General features: G+C 34.7%; 2 protein-coding genes across 5 annotated transcripts; one reads left to right on the top strand and one right to left on the bottom strand.

Annotated features, from left to right (window-relative positions):
* Positions 1-4,681: 4,681 nt before the first annotated feature.
* On the top strand, positions 4,682-11,065 carry LOC147547697 (pentatricopeptide repeat-containing protein At5g48910-like). Of its 4 annotated transcripts, XM_086671830.1 has the most exons (4): positions 4,734-5,493; positions 5,781-7,139; positions 9,370-9,477; positions 10,295-11,065. In XM_086671830.1, exons 1-2 carry the CDS (start codon positions 5,385-5,387, stop codon positions 6,680-6,682), a joined length of 1,011 nt encoding a protein of 336 aa, XP_086527956.1. In that variant the 5' UTR covers positions 4,734-5,384; the 3' UTR covers positions 6,683-7,139; positions 9,370-9,477; positions 10,295-11,065. The 4 variants fall into 4 exon arrangements, with proteins under 4 accessions (XP_086527955.1, XP_086527954.1, XP_086527953.1 ...); XM_086671829.1 differs by having other exon boundaries at positions 4,682-7,139; XM_086671828.1 differs by having other exon boundaries at positions 4,682-7,139; positions 9,365-9,477.
* LOC147547698 (D-ribose-binding periplasmic protein) lies at positions 9,123-10,448 on the bottom strand. The gene is made up of 3 exons (XM_086671831.1): positions 10,163-10,448; positions 9,845-10,008; positions 9,123-9,496 (listed from the first exon to the last, which is right to left on the bottom strand). Exons 1-3 carry the CDS (start codon positions 10,446-10,448, stop codon positions 9,392-9,394), a joined length of 555 nt encoding a protein of 184 aa, XP_086527957.1. The 3' UTR covers positions 9,123-9,391.
* Positions 11,066-12,195: the final 1,130 nt, after the last annotated feature.

The following is a 12,195-nucleotide window of genomic DNA, read 5'->3' as shown; positions in this document are numbered from 1 at the left end:
TTCTCTCTCTATGTCTTTTTATGATAATTGAATTTTGATAATGAAGATTATTAGTTTCTACTAGATCGTAGGTTATTTATTTGCCATTTTCGATTTGTTTGGCTAATTTATACTTTTAGGGTTTGAGATGATTATTTTTTTAAAGAAATATACAATTTTTATTTTATATGACAAATGTACAATTCTTGAATCAAATTGAGAGGTAGGATTTGATTGCCTTTCTTATACTTTATTCACATTTCTAATCTGATTTTTGGGTGATGTTTTATTTCCATTTCCTTGTTTATCAAGAGTAGTAGAACTTAGAACCAATTAGGTTAATGTTTTACCTGACACAAGGATTGGATTTGTGCAAGTTGAGGTAAAGAGTATAATTGTAATTGTTTGCCATTAGAATACTTAACGTCTTAAATTGATCATTTTTACTTCTAGTAAATCCCATCATGTTGATCTTGGATGCAAGCAGTTCATTTGGTTTTCAAGTTTGATCGTTTCATTGCTTCTACGAAGATGTTTCACACTATTTTTCATGATTTTTGTTAATGTTTTACTCAACTTAAGTTTTTGCTAATGTTTTGCTCAACTTAAGTTTTGATGGATGTTCACTTTGATTGATTGGGATTGGTTGGTCATCCTTGAAACCCTACTTACAGGACAAAGAAAAAAAGTTTTGATGACTGTAAACTAGGTTTACAATTATGAAAAGTCGACATACGGTATCGCCAAACAAATTTGAGATGCTACTAGAAGTCTCAGAACTCATAATTGAGTGTGTAAGTGACCGATCCGACTAAAAATTAAAGTATTATCATCTAGATGTTTCAGAATGAGTTTATGCTAACAGATTTTTCTAATGATTCGTTAGTTAATTAGCTGATTTGGATTAGATTGGATTTGGTTTTCGTTAATTGAATTTGATTGTTTCTCTTGATTGATCCGACTAAAAATTAAATTTTGATCATATTGGTATTTCAGAATGAGTTTGTGTTAGTTGATCGGTGAGATATTCAGACCAATCGAATAGTTTTAGTATATTATAGTTCTGATTTTGTTAATGATTGGTTAGTTAACTCGTTGATTTGGATTAGATTAGATTTTGTTAATAGAATTTGATTGTTACTCATCATTTTGTAGAGGTTTATCTAGTTAATCTCTAATTTTATGGATAGGTGGATTTGTAGGTGATGAGATCTGTTTTCTTAGTTGGTTCATTTAAATTTTTTGCCTCTTTTTTGCTATAATTGTGGGTTGGGTAAATTAATACTTCAATTCACTGGTTTCTATGTTTAATTTCATTAGCTCTTTTGACGAGAACTATGATTTTTCTGTGCTCATTTTTTGGGTTGTTTTGCTTGTTATTATAGATTATGGATGCTTGTTTCTTACTGTTGTGGTTAAGCGATTGAGTTGCAGTTTGCTGTGATGGGCACTTAACCAAACAATGCATGAATGCACTAGCTTGGTGTTTGGTGTTGCACTTTTGTGTTTGCAATTGAAAAAAGTAAATTATGTCTTTGTCAGGAGATATTCCTTGAAGTTCTAAACCTATCACACAACCAACTCGCTGGAACCATACCAACAGGTGGACAATTCAGCAGGTGGAACCATACTTCTTTCGACGGGAACTTAGGTTTGTGCGGGTTTCAAGTGTCAAGAGAGTGTGGAGATCATGTAGAATTGCCTGAAGTAGAAGAGAGTGAGGATGATTGGAGAGAACTAGTATGTTTGATTGGAAAATCATGTTGATGGGCGTCAGTTTTGGACTTGTAACTGGAGTTGTCATAGAACATATCATATTGGACGGGAAGTTAACAAAGATACTCCTACAAAGTAAGCTGCAACAGACGCCCTTGTGGTGCCATTCCATAACTTGACTGACTTATCAAAAGTAGCTAGCTAGCACTTGCTCAATTGTCCGTCACGCGAAAAGTAGACATGGTTCACAAGTTGTAGTTGACCCTATGAAAAGGATGACCATTCTTCAGATTTTGCAGCATCCGTGGTTCCAAGTTCATCTTCCACGGTATTTAGCCACGCCTTCTCCAGATACAATTACAAAAGGCAAAGAAGGTAGACCTATAGTTTACCTCTTCTGTCTTTTTTGTTATTGGTCTCTAACAGTAGTAATCTTATATGGTGCTATCTGTGTTTGAAACCAATTATTTGAGATTTTTGAACCTATAGCCCCACAAAAAGGGCGAATTTTATACTTTGCTTTTGTTGTATATGTTGTAAATGGAAATGAAATTGGTAACATGTATTTCGATGAAAGATACAAAGAAGGAAGAAGTATAAGAACATTAAAAAAAATTTACATAGATACAACGATTCTAAGATTCGAAAGCGGTTCCCTCATTCATTTGATGATCAAACGATTTAGTCTCCAAATGGGTTTATGAATATTGTGCTTATTACTTGTGTACCTTTTCTCTTAATTATACTCTATATTATTTACTTATTATATACTTTTTTTTTGTTGAAAATATTTTGTACTCTATTACTGTCTTGTTTGTTACAAAATCATGTTTGCAATCTGTATTTTGCAAACACAGTTTGCAGTTTACATTATGCAAACACATGTTTGCAGTTTACATTATGCAAACACAAGTTTGCAGATCAGATTGTTTCAATATTATTTTGACCTTTCCAGAAATTACTCCTTTATTAAATACTATAACTATATATCAACCTTAAGATATCTTGGGCCTTATAGGTCTCACGCTTAAGTCATTAACTGAAAGTCTATCTATTTCTACCTTAACACGTTAGCAGTATTCTATGAAAAATGTAAGGGCCAAACAATGTTTACAACTGGCACACACCAACCCACTTGTCTTGGTCACTTGATCGAGACCAAGACCAAATGAGTCTGTTATGTGCACAACTATAGTCAAAGGCGTAACAGAAAATAAACTCTAGGTTTCCCAATGGACTCCATCAGTAACTCCCACACTAAGCTTCCCAAAGGGTGTCTTCTAAATTCTTTCACCAGCCACTGAACCACAAGCACCATTTGTTTCTCTCATGGAATTGATGGTAATCAATTATAGATGTCCACTTCGACAACCATTGTTTTTTCGCTACTCTCTCTCTGTAGAAAAATGAAACCAAAACCATCAATCGAGTGTTCCCGTTTTCGATAAGCAAAAAAGAGGAGAAAGTAGTAGTGTAGTTGGCGACGTGACGATGAAATTATGACCACATTAAGCTTAGGTAGTGCATTGTAAATAATTAATGTTTAACATATATCTCAATATGGTTAACCAACGAAAAATCATGTGATCATATTTATGAGTTATACAATGGAGACCTCATGCGACTGTACCTATAGCTCGGGATGTCGCCATGTTCAGTCTGACCATGACACAGAAGCACGAGCGTTTAGTAATGACACGAAATTCCGTCTTAAAAGACGATGTCTCTAGTTGGTGTTTTTGATGTGTTCTAACACATTAAGCAAATCCGCTTTTGACCCTTCTCTCTGTGCCATTTTCATAAACCACCCTTTAGGTTTGCCCCTTATTTTTGTTCAAAATCGTTTTTGACCCTTTAATTTTTTGACTAGCGCAAACTGACTTTAAATCCTGGCTCCGCCCTTACATAAGGGTATTCGATGGAATTTGTTATTAGCTGTTAAGACAGATTGTTCAACTCATAAGAGTTATGATAGGTGGCCAATACGTGGACTCCCGGTTTTTTTTATATGGACAACTATTTTATGTGGGCAATCATAAAAACTAAAAAAATTATATGGACAACAATTTTTAAGGGGACAACACTTTATTATTTTCCGTTCAAGTTCTCAAGAATTAGAACTTTATTTTAACTCTTACTTTTTCTCCATAAACCCTAGACTTTAGTTTTCTCCTTCTTCTTCATCGCCAACAAATTTCTAGAGAGAGAAAATTTTTGGAGAGAAATTGTTGAAAAACCTTCCTAAATAGAAAGGTAAGATTTAAGTCTTATTCTTGAACCCTAAAATCCCTTGAAAATTTTAAAACCTAAAAATCAATTTTTGAAAATTTAAAACCAAGAACACACAGTAGATGAAGAAACATGGGGAATTTGTGTTGTTTCTCAAACCAGAAAGTAAAGAAGAAGAAAATATCTCATCTTCTTCATCAAAACTTTTCTCAAATAACTCACCAAATATAATTTCAAGTAATAGATGGAGTAGAATACGTTCTCTCATCAACTTCTAAGAGAGAGACAATCTCAAGATAGATTGATTCAAGAACAAGCTACTGCTGCAGGGCTGCTTCTGTACTCTTTAAATAACAACATCAAAATCAAAATGGTGGTAGTTAATCTTCAATTTTGGTCCGTTCACTCTTTAAGAAACCCTCGTTTAAGTTCAATTTAGAAACAACAATCTTTTACATAGAAGTTCTAGTTCTAGGGCTCGTTCTCTTAATGATCCACTTCTTCATCCCCATCATCTTTGGTTTTTTATTTTTTATTTTTGTTAGTGGTCCACAATTTAGTAAGTGTTAATATTAAAGGTCTTATGAAGTTGTCCCCTTATTAAATCAAAGTCAACTAACTCAAATATAATTGATTGGCCTGAAAATAATTGTCCGAATAAGAAAATCGGTTGTCCACGTATTAGTGACCTTATGATATTGACCCAATCTCATACAATGAGCTTTATAATGGGGAACCGAACAACCTAATTAGTTCTGGAGTAAGACCTATTTTGTATAAAATCTTCTGCTCATGGACTTATGAGGTCAAATGTTAATTCCACATGTTTTTCAAAACTAAAATCTTCTTCCCCCAATTTCCCTCCATTTTCAAATCAACTAATCCATGCTTCTCTCACCTCTCAAACCTAACTACCATAACTGAAACTCTTTCTCAACTCCTCAAACAACACCAAAAACTCCCTCAAATAACCCAAATTCATGCTCAAATCATTACTCAAGGCTTTTCATCTAAACCCCATTTGATTTTGCCTCTCATTCACTCATATCTCTCTTCAAAACACCTCATTTTCGCCCATCTCTTATTCGATAGGTATCCATCTCAATTTCCATCCACTCTCTTGTGGAATATCATGATTCAAGCTTACTCCAAGATACCCAATTCCCACGAATCTGTTCATCTATTCAGACAAATGGTTGCTCTGAATAGACCCACCTTGTCTATCCCAGACAAGTACACTTTCACTTTTGTGATCACTGCTTGTTCAAATCAAAAGACACCCATTTATGGAAAAATCATGCATCCATTGATTATAAAGTTTGGGTGTGAAGTTGATACCTTTGTGTGCAACTCATTACTAAACTTTTATTCTATTTTTGGGAGAATGAAGGAAGCTCAAAACATATTCGACGAAATGACTCAAAGGGATGTTGTTACTTGGACTAGTCTCATAAGTGGTTATGTTAAACTTGGGGAAATGGGCAGAGCTATCGAATTATTTGATAGTATGCCTGAGCGTAACGAAGTTTCTTGGGTGGTTATGGTTTCGGGTTTCGTTGGAATTGGAAGGTATAATGATGCGCTTATGTATTTCAATTATATGTTGTGTGATCATAATGTGAAGCCAAATGAGGCAATTCTTGTATGTGTTTTATCTGCTTGTGCCCATCTTGGGGCTTTAGACCAAGGAAGATGGATTAATGTTTATATAGATAAGCTAGGATTTTCAAAAAGTTCAAATATTTCTACTGCTCTAATCGATATGTATGCAAAATGTGGGGAGGTAGATTGCGCTAAAAGAGTTTTTTGTAGGATCTCAAAAAGAGATGTTCTCACCTGGACAAGCATGATTTCAGGGTTATCAATGCATGGGCTTGGTGAGGATGCTCTTCTTGTTTTCGATCAAATGCTAGCCAAAGGAATAAAACCAGATGATATCACTTTGTTGGGTGTTTTAAATGGATGTAGTCATTCTGGTCTCGTAGAGGAAGGTTTTTCGATCTTCGATAACATGGAAAAGTCGTGGGGAGTTTCACCGAAGATTGAGCATTATGGGTGCATGGTTGATCTTCTCGGTCGTGCTAGTCAATTGGAACGCGCGTTTGAGTTCGTGAGAAGAATGCCATTAGAGCCTGACATCATAATATGGAGATCGTTGCTTAGTTCTTGTAGAATTCACAGAAATGTTGATCTTGGGGAACGAATCATAGATCACATTTGTCAGTTTGATCCTAGTTTACATGGTGGAGGTTATGTTCTTCTTTCCAATTTGTATGCATCTTTAGGTAGGTGGGAGAGGGTTGATAGAGTGAGGAAGCAAATGAACGAAAAGAAGACCGAGTTAAACACGGGTTGTAGTTGGATTGAAGTTGATGGGTTTGTTCATGAATTTCTTGCTGCAGATAAATTGCATCCACGAATCACAGATATACACGACAAGTTGAAAGAAGTATTGAAGAGAGCAAGAATGGAAGGAGGTTATGTTACTAACACAAACCAAGTATTATTCGATTTGAGTGAGGAAGAGAAAGAACAAGCAGTTTCTTGGCATAGTGAGAAGCTAGCTGTGGCATTTGGGTTGCTCACAACTGATAACGGAACTCCAATCCGAATTGTAAAGAATCTTAGGATATGTGAAGATTGCCATTCTGCAATGAAAGCAATTTCCCAAGTTTGTAGTAGAGAGATTGTTGTGAGAGATCGATCTCGATTTCACAGTTTTAGAGAAGGGAATTGTTCATGCAAGGATTATTGGTAAGAAACAACAAGTCATACACGAATCTTATTGATTTGATTAGTGAAAACCTTTTCTTTATAGAATACCCAAAACCAAGAGCATCTTTGCAAGCTAAATATTCTTGAGTTTCAGCAATCAAGACATGCCAAAGAGTTCATGTCATGGAGATTTTGTTATTAGAGATACTGTTGAGTGTACCATTAATTTGTGACCGAACCAATCTTGTTGACAATTGCGTTAAACAAAATGATCTGCTCTTGTTTGTGCATTACCTGCTTGAGCTCGTTTCGGGGCGTTGGATCAAGGAAGCGAATTCATGTTCACGGACAAGAACGGATTACCGGAACCTCCTGAAGCCTTTTCCTTTTGGATCGAGTCCTTGGAGAATGAAGATAGATGGGTTCAGATCAAACCACATGAGAACCTTGCTCTTTTGGATTCAGTCCTTGGAGCTCTTCCCAAGAAAAAAAATCGGCAGGTAAAATATGTAAAATTTCTAACCATTTTCAATTGGGTCCCAAATGCTTGTGTAGTTGTGTTAGGATCTTGTTTTTTGAAGGGCTTACTGTTTGAGGGTATTTATGTTAGGTCACCTTTTACTCTTAAATGATAATCTTAGTTCATTAGGATTATACTATTTAGACAAGTAAGTGCTCAAAGTTGTAAGCCATGCTTTGTGTTAGTAAAACTGTGAGAAATCACCTTACTCGATACAGGACAGAGCCTTTGCAGATCCATGTAAAAATCGGTGTTCTAACTTCTAAACAATTCAAATAATGTTCTTGACTCCTGTATACGACACGCACACACACACACACATAGTCACACAAACAACACACAAATATATATATATATATATATATATATATATATATATATGAGCTATAGTGGCATGTATATTATAAGAATTTTATTGACTCCTGCACTGACACATATGCACACGTGCACACACACTGAGTCTCACGAACATATATATTATAAAAGATGAGCTACTGGGGCATGTGTTATTTTTCTATAGAACCCATACCCAGGTGTGGCGTAAACAACTGGAAGGGGGGAGTTCTCGTGCAAGTTGAGAGCTCGAAAGTCCTAGAGGGACGCCAAGAATTTAGGGTTACCCAGACTCAGTAATGCTAGATCCAATTAATATAACATGTCATTTGTACTATATTTACATATAAATTGATTAGTCCAACATGACTGCGCCACCCATTTCGGTATCTAGATATTAAATTCGAAAAGAGATGTGAAGTCTTTGATATAGTGCTAAAAATAAAGATGGTACTAATGTTGTTAACCCCAATATATATGAGAAGGCATGATATTATTTTTTTAGTAACTAGTGAGCAAGATATAATATATTTGTCAAGATGGTATTATTACGATAACATGTGCGTATATATTCATCACAAGTCATGAAATTTTTTATTCTTTAGCAGATAGAAATCATACTGGTTTTGGTATTTGAGCTGTCCTAGATATTGGAGGATGCTAAAATTGCAAGTTACTCATGCTTGCATTTATGTCATGCAGGAGCCTGCAGAATCTTTCCTATTTTTTCATTTCTTGTTACTTTATTTTATCACTACCAAATCTGTCCTACTAACTTATACTATTATAGACAGCCAGTGGCCACCCTCCACCGGCCACTGGCTACTTTCACCGGCCAATGGCCACCAAAGGTCCCCTAGGGCGATCCTTGTTGGAAGATGCTTCGATATTCTAGAGTCTTACTTAGAGTCCTACTCAAAAGCTGATTTTGCGCCGTCTTGAGATCATACTTTGGTCAACAGTTATTACAAAAACCTCATTGATTTTAGATGGGTAGAATGGATTATGTCGTCAATGGTTTGAGTAAGACTTTGGGTGATTGTATTACTTCCTTGTTTTGTTAGTTGCCATCAAAGGGGAACTAGGATCTTATGTTAGGGAAGCTGACATAAACTTACAATTTTATGAATTGAAATTCTGGCTCGAAAATTAGTGCTTGTTAATTCATTACTGGAATTATCTAACATAGTTTCCCCAAAACATGACCTCTCGCTTAATTTCATAGTTTCTTTATGTTTTCATAGCTTAGAAGAACAATAGGTTTGTCACTCCTTAGGACCATTTTTACCACTACCCACGTCTCATAATCCTTTCGATCTTTACCAATCACATTATAGAAGTTGCTTAGTATATATCATGAACATCCTCTTTTCATGTCAAATAGGGAAAAAGGAGAAGAGAATCTCATTGACTCTTTAAGTTGTAAATCAATCTACATTAGTTTTGGCAATGACATATGACATTTTCAAATTAATACCAACTAATGAAGCTATAGTTGACATTCATGATGGTTCATTGTTTTACCATGACTTAGAAGATTTCAGTTTCAATAACAAGAGGTTCAGATAATCTGAAACACTTCTGTTATAAAACTGTGATAATTTGCACATAAATGAAGAAGACGGGCGAATTCATGCAATTGTTGTTAGTTTCATTGAATAACTTCTGATGCATTTCTTGATCTAACCTATACAAGAGATGTTTTACCATGAACTGATTCATACAATATAAGAATGTCTACTTGGAAGAAGCAATAGAATCACTCATCATGGATCATTCTTATTTCCCCAGCAAAGAAATCCAGTCCTGGATAGAAAAATTTTCTGGTTAAAACAGTTCATGATTTCTAATCCTTTGCTGGTTTTGTGACAGTGAAGGTGGAACAAATTGATGTCATTTTCAGCTCCCTGTCTCAGAGATACTCTGTAACGAAGGCCGCCATGATCTTGATCTTCCTCCAAAAGAACTCGTCGTCTTATATCGAGGTCTTTCTTGTTTTACTACCTGAAATTCATGTCAATAAATGGAACCATTAGTTACTTTACTAATTCACAGTTTACCCATATCAGAATATAAATCACAGTACTTTTTTCCTTTGGCTCTATAAGACTGTAAATCAATGACCCATACACAATGACTCGACGACTCGTATGAATTTAAATTTTCTGACTCAAATGAATCCAAAATCAACTCAATCCAGCTATTCAGACAAGTCAGACAAAAACAAACATTTTGACTTCTGGCTCGAGTCAATTCAGACCTCGAGACAGATTTTAGATCTGACTATGAAAAAAAGCGGACAGTTGCTCGAATCAAAATTTCAAAGACAACCCATTAAGGAATTTAGTTTACCTGATTCATCTCCGAATTTTCGGAGATTCTCTCTTCTTCTCTATCACATCTTAAACTCTGTTTTTCACCATCTTGGTTAAGAAGTTGTGGCTTATCATTCATTAATTCCATTTCTTTCTTCTTCATTTTAGCGTACTTCTTTGCCCACATTCCTTTCATAACCTCTGTAAACCAATAAAAAAATAGTTAGAACTAGTAAAAATAAAAAAAAAATACATGATTTTTTAAGTTCTTAAGAACTTCGAAGATCTGATAAAAGTTCGGAGCGAATAACCCCCACTAGTCTAAAAGAAGTTGTTGATTGAGAAATGAACAAACCTTGAGAACTAATGAGTCTATAAGCTTGTCCAAGAACAAGAGTATCATTAGGCCTAAGAATTTTAACTCGGGTAATCCGAACTTGGCCTCGATGATTCTCCAACTCTTTCTTCTTCAATTCATCTTTTTCAGGAACACTACAAAGAGTGATTATAAGAGCAACATAATGACCAGGATTTGTTTTCATTACTTCACTAGCCATTAATGGCCAATACCATCTATCTACTCTTCCACTTGGGTGTTGTATCACCATTGTTGCTGCATCAACAGCTTGACAATTACCCATTTCTCTCTCTCTCTCTAAAACTATTACTACTAGAAGTTTAGAAGAAGTGGGGAAGAAGAGAAGTTGTCTAAAATTAAGGAAAGACTTGGTATTTAAGAGAGAAGAAGAGATTAATTAAGTTGTTAATTAATTAAGGTTGAAAGGCAGCATCAATGATGGACGGCGTGTTTGGTGGTTTCATACGTGAGCGTGAGATTCCGTGAATAAGTTTGTGGGTCCCAATTTCTGTTTACCTTGTTTCACAAACACTCCCTATTCATGACCCACCCAACTTGTCTAGTGAGTTTCTTCCTTGTCTACTCATTTTTTACATTTTTACCCTTTAGTCAACTCTTGGTCTTCAATTTGACCCCACTTGTGTGACTCTTACTCATCAGTACACATCTCTGATCTCTCCCATAATCAACTGTCGTCCCAAGGGTCCTTGAGAAAAGAAAAATATCGGACTAACCGATAAACTCATAGTTCTCACTCAGTGGATGAAATTATTATATAGTCAAACGTAGAACTATCTTTGTTCAGTCTGACAAAGAAACAAATGTTTATTATTTGTAAGACTAGTTTTAATGTAAATAACCGATTTGACATTGATCTGAAACATTCGAGAATTGAAGCAATATGAATTTGTTAGAGCATTTTCAATGCAACAGTCAACTTAAAGAAATCAAATTGATACATATGATTACTTGAATTTTTAACTAAATCATTCTCTAATGCAACACTCAACTTGAATCTTAATATGATGTGACAACAATAAATGTTGAGATACTGAAAATAACATTGCGTTAGTTTCTTTTTTTAGTATCTCAACATTTATCGTTGTGTCTCAATTAGCCCACATAATCGTTTTGTATATTAAAATAAAAAACAAAATAAATATTGAATTTTTTGAGTGTTGCATTGGAGAAATACTATGAATTGAAGATCTCAATAGTGCTAGGAAAGAAAATCTCAATTCATACTCGACACATTTGATTAGTTGAATGTTGCATTGGAGAAGCTCATAACATAGAATGTTAATTATGAACTCGTGTGACTAAATAGTCTATCAAAATATACATTAACCACATCAAATTGTGACTAACTCTTTTGAGTTTTATTGACATAGGAATGGTTTATTGTTTCTAACTTTCTATATTTGATGTGACCCTCGAAGTAAAGAATAATATGTTATTTGAATGGGTGAAGGAAAGAATCATTGTCTATGATATTGAATCACACTATTTATGATATAAAATTGGAGAAGGGGTAATTTGAGTGTGGAATTAGAGTAGTGGGGAGGGGACCAAAGGCAGTGTTTGGTGGCGAAATAAGTGAGTAGAGGGGATCATATGGTTGAGAAATGAGGGGACAAGCACTGAGGAAAACCCTAATTTTATAAAAACTGAACTCTGAATTGGGGAGATTGAGCGAGGGAACACATCTTTGGTTTGCAAGTTGTTGTCCTCATAAAAGACATTAGGCACCTTACCTCACTTCAGATTTCCCCAATTTGATCTATGTAGTTTTCTTATTAAATAATAGTAGCCATTATAATAAATCGCGACAGGTATGTCAGTTTATATTTCGTAATAGGATTCTTTTTCAGTTAGAAATGAAAATAAAAATAAAGATTTAGAAAAATATATATATGGCAATCTTCTTCTTAAGTTGTCCAAATTATCATCGATCTAAAAAACAGTCCTATCAAGAAAATAATTATCTAGATATATTTTTATCGAAAGAAGGAAAAATGTATTTGAAATGA

This window comes from Eschscholzia californica, unplaced genomic scaffold, assembly GCF_041429995.1.
Source record: "Eschscholzia californica isolate CP2 unplaced genomic scaffold, dmEscCali1.0.p SCAF_3, whole genome shotgun sequence".
Taxonomy (NCBI): Eukaryota; Viridiplantae; Streptophyta; class Magnoliopsida; order Ranunculales; family Papaveraceae; genus Eschscholzia; species Eschscholzia californica.
Note: the sequence above shows the minus strand (reverse complement) of the source record. Positions and strands in the feature narration are given on the sequence as shown.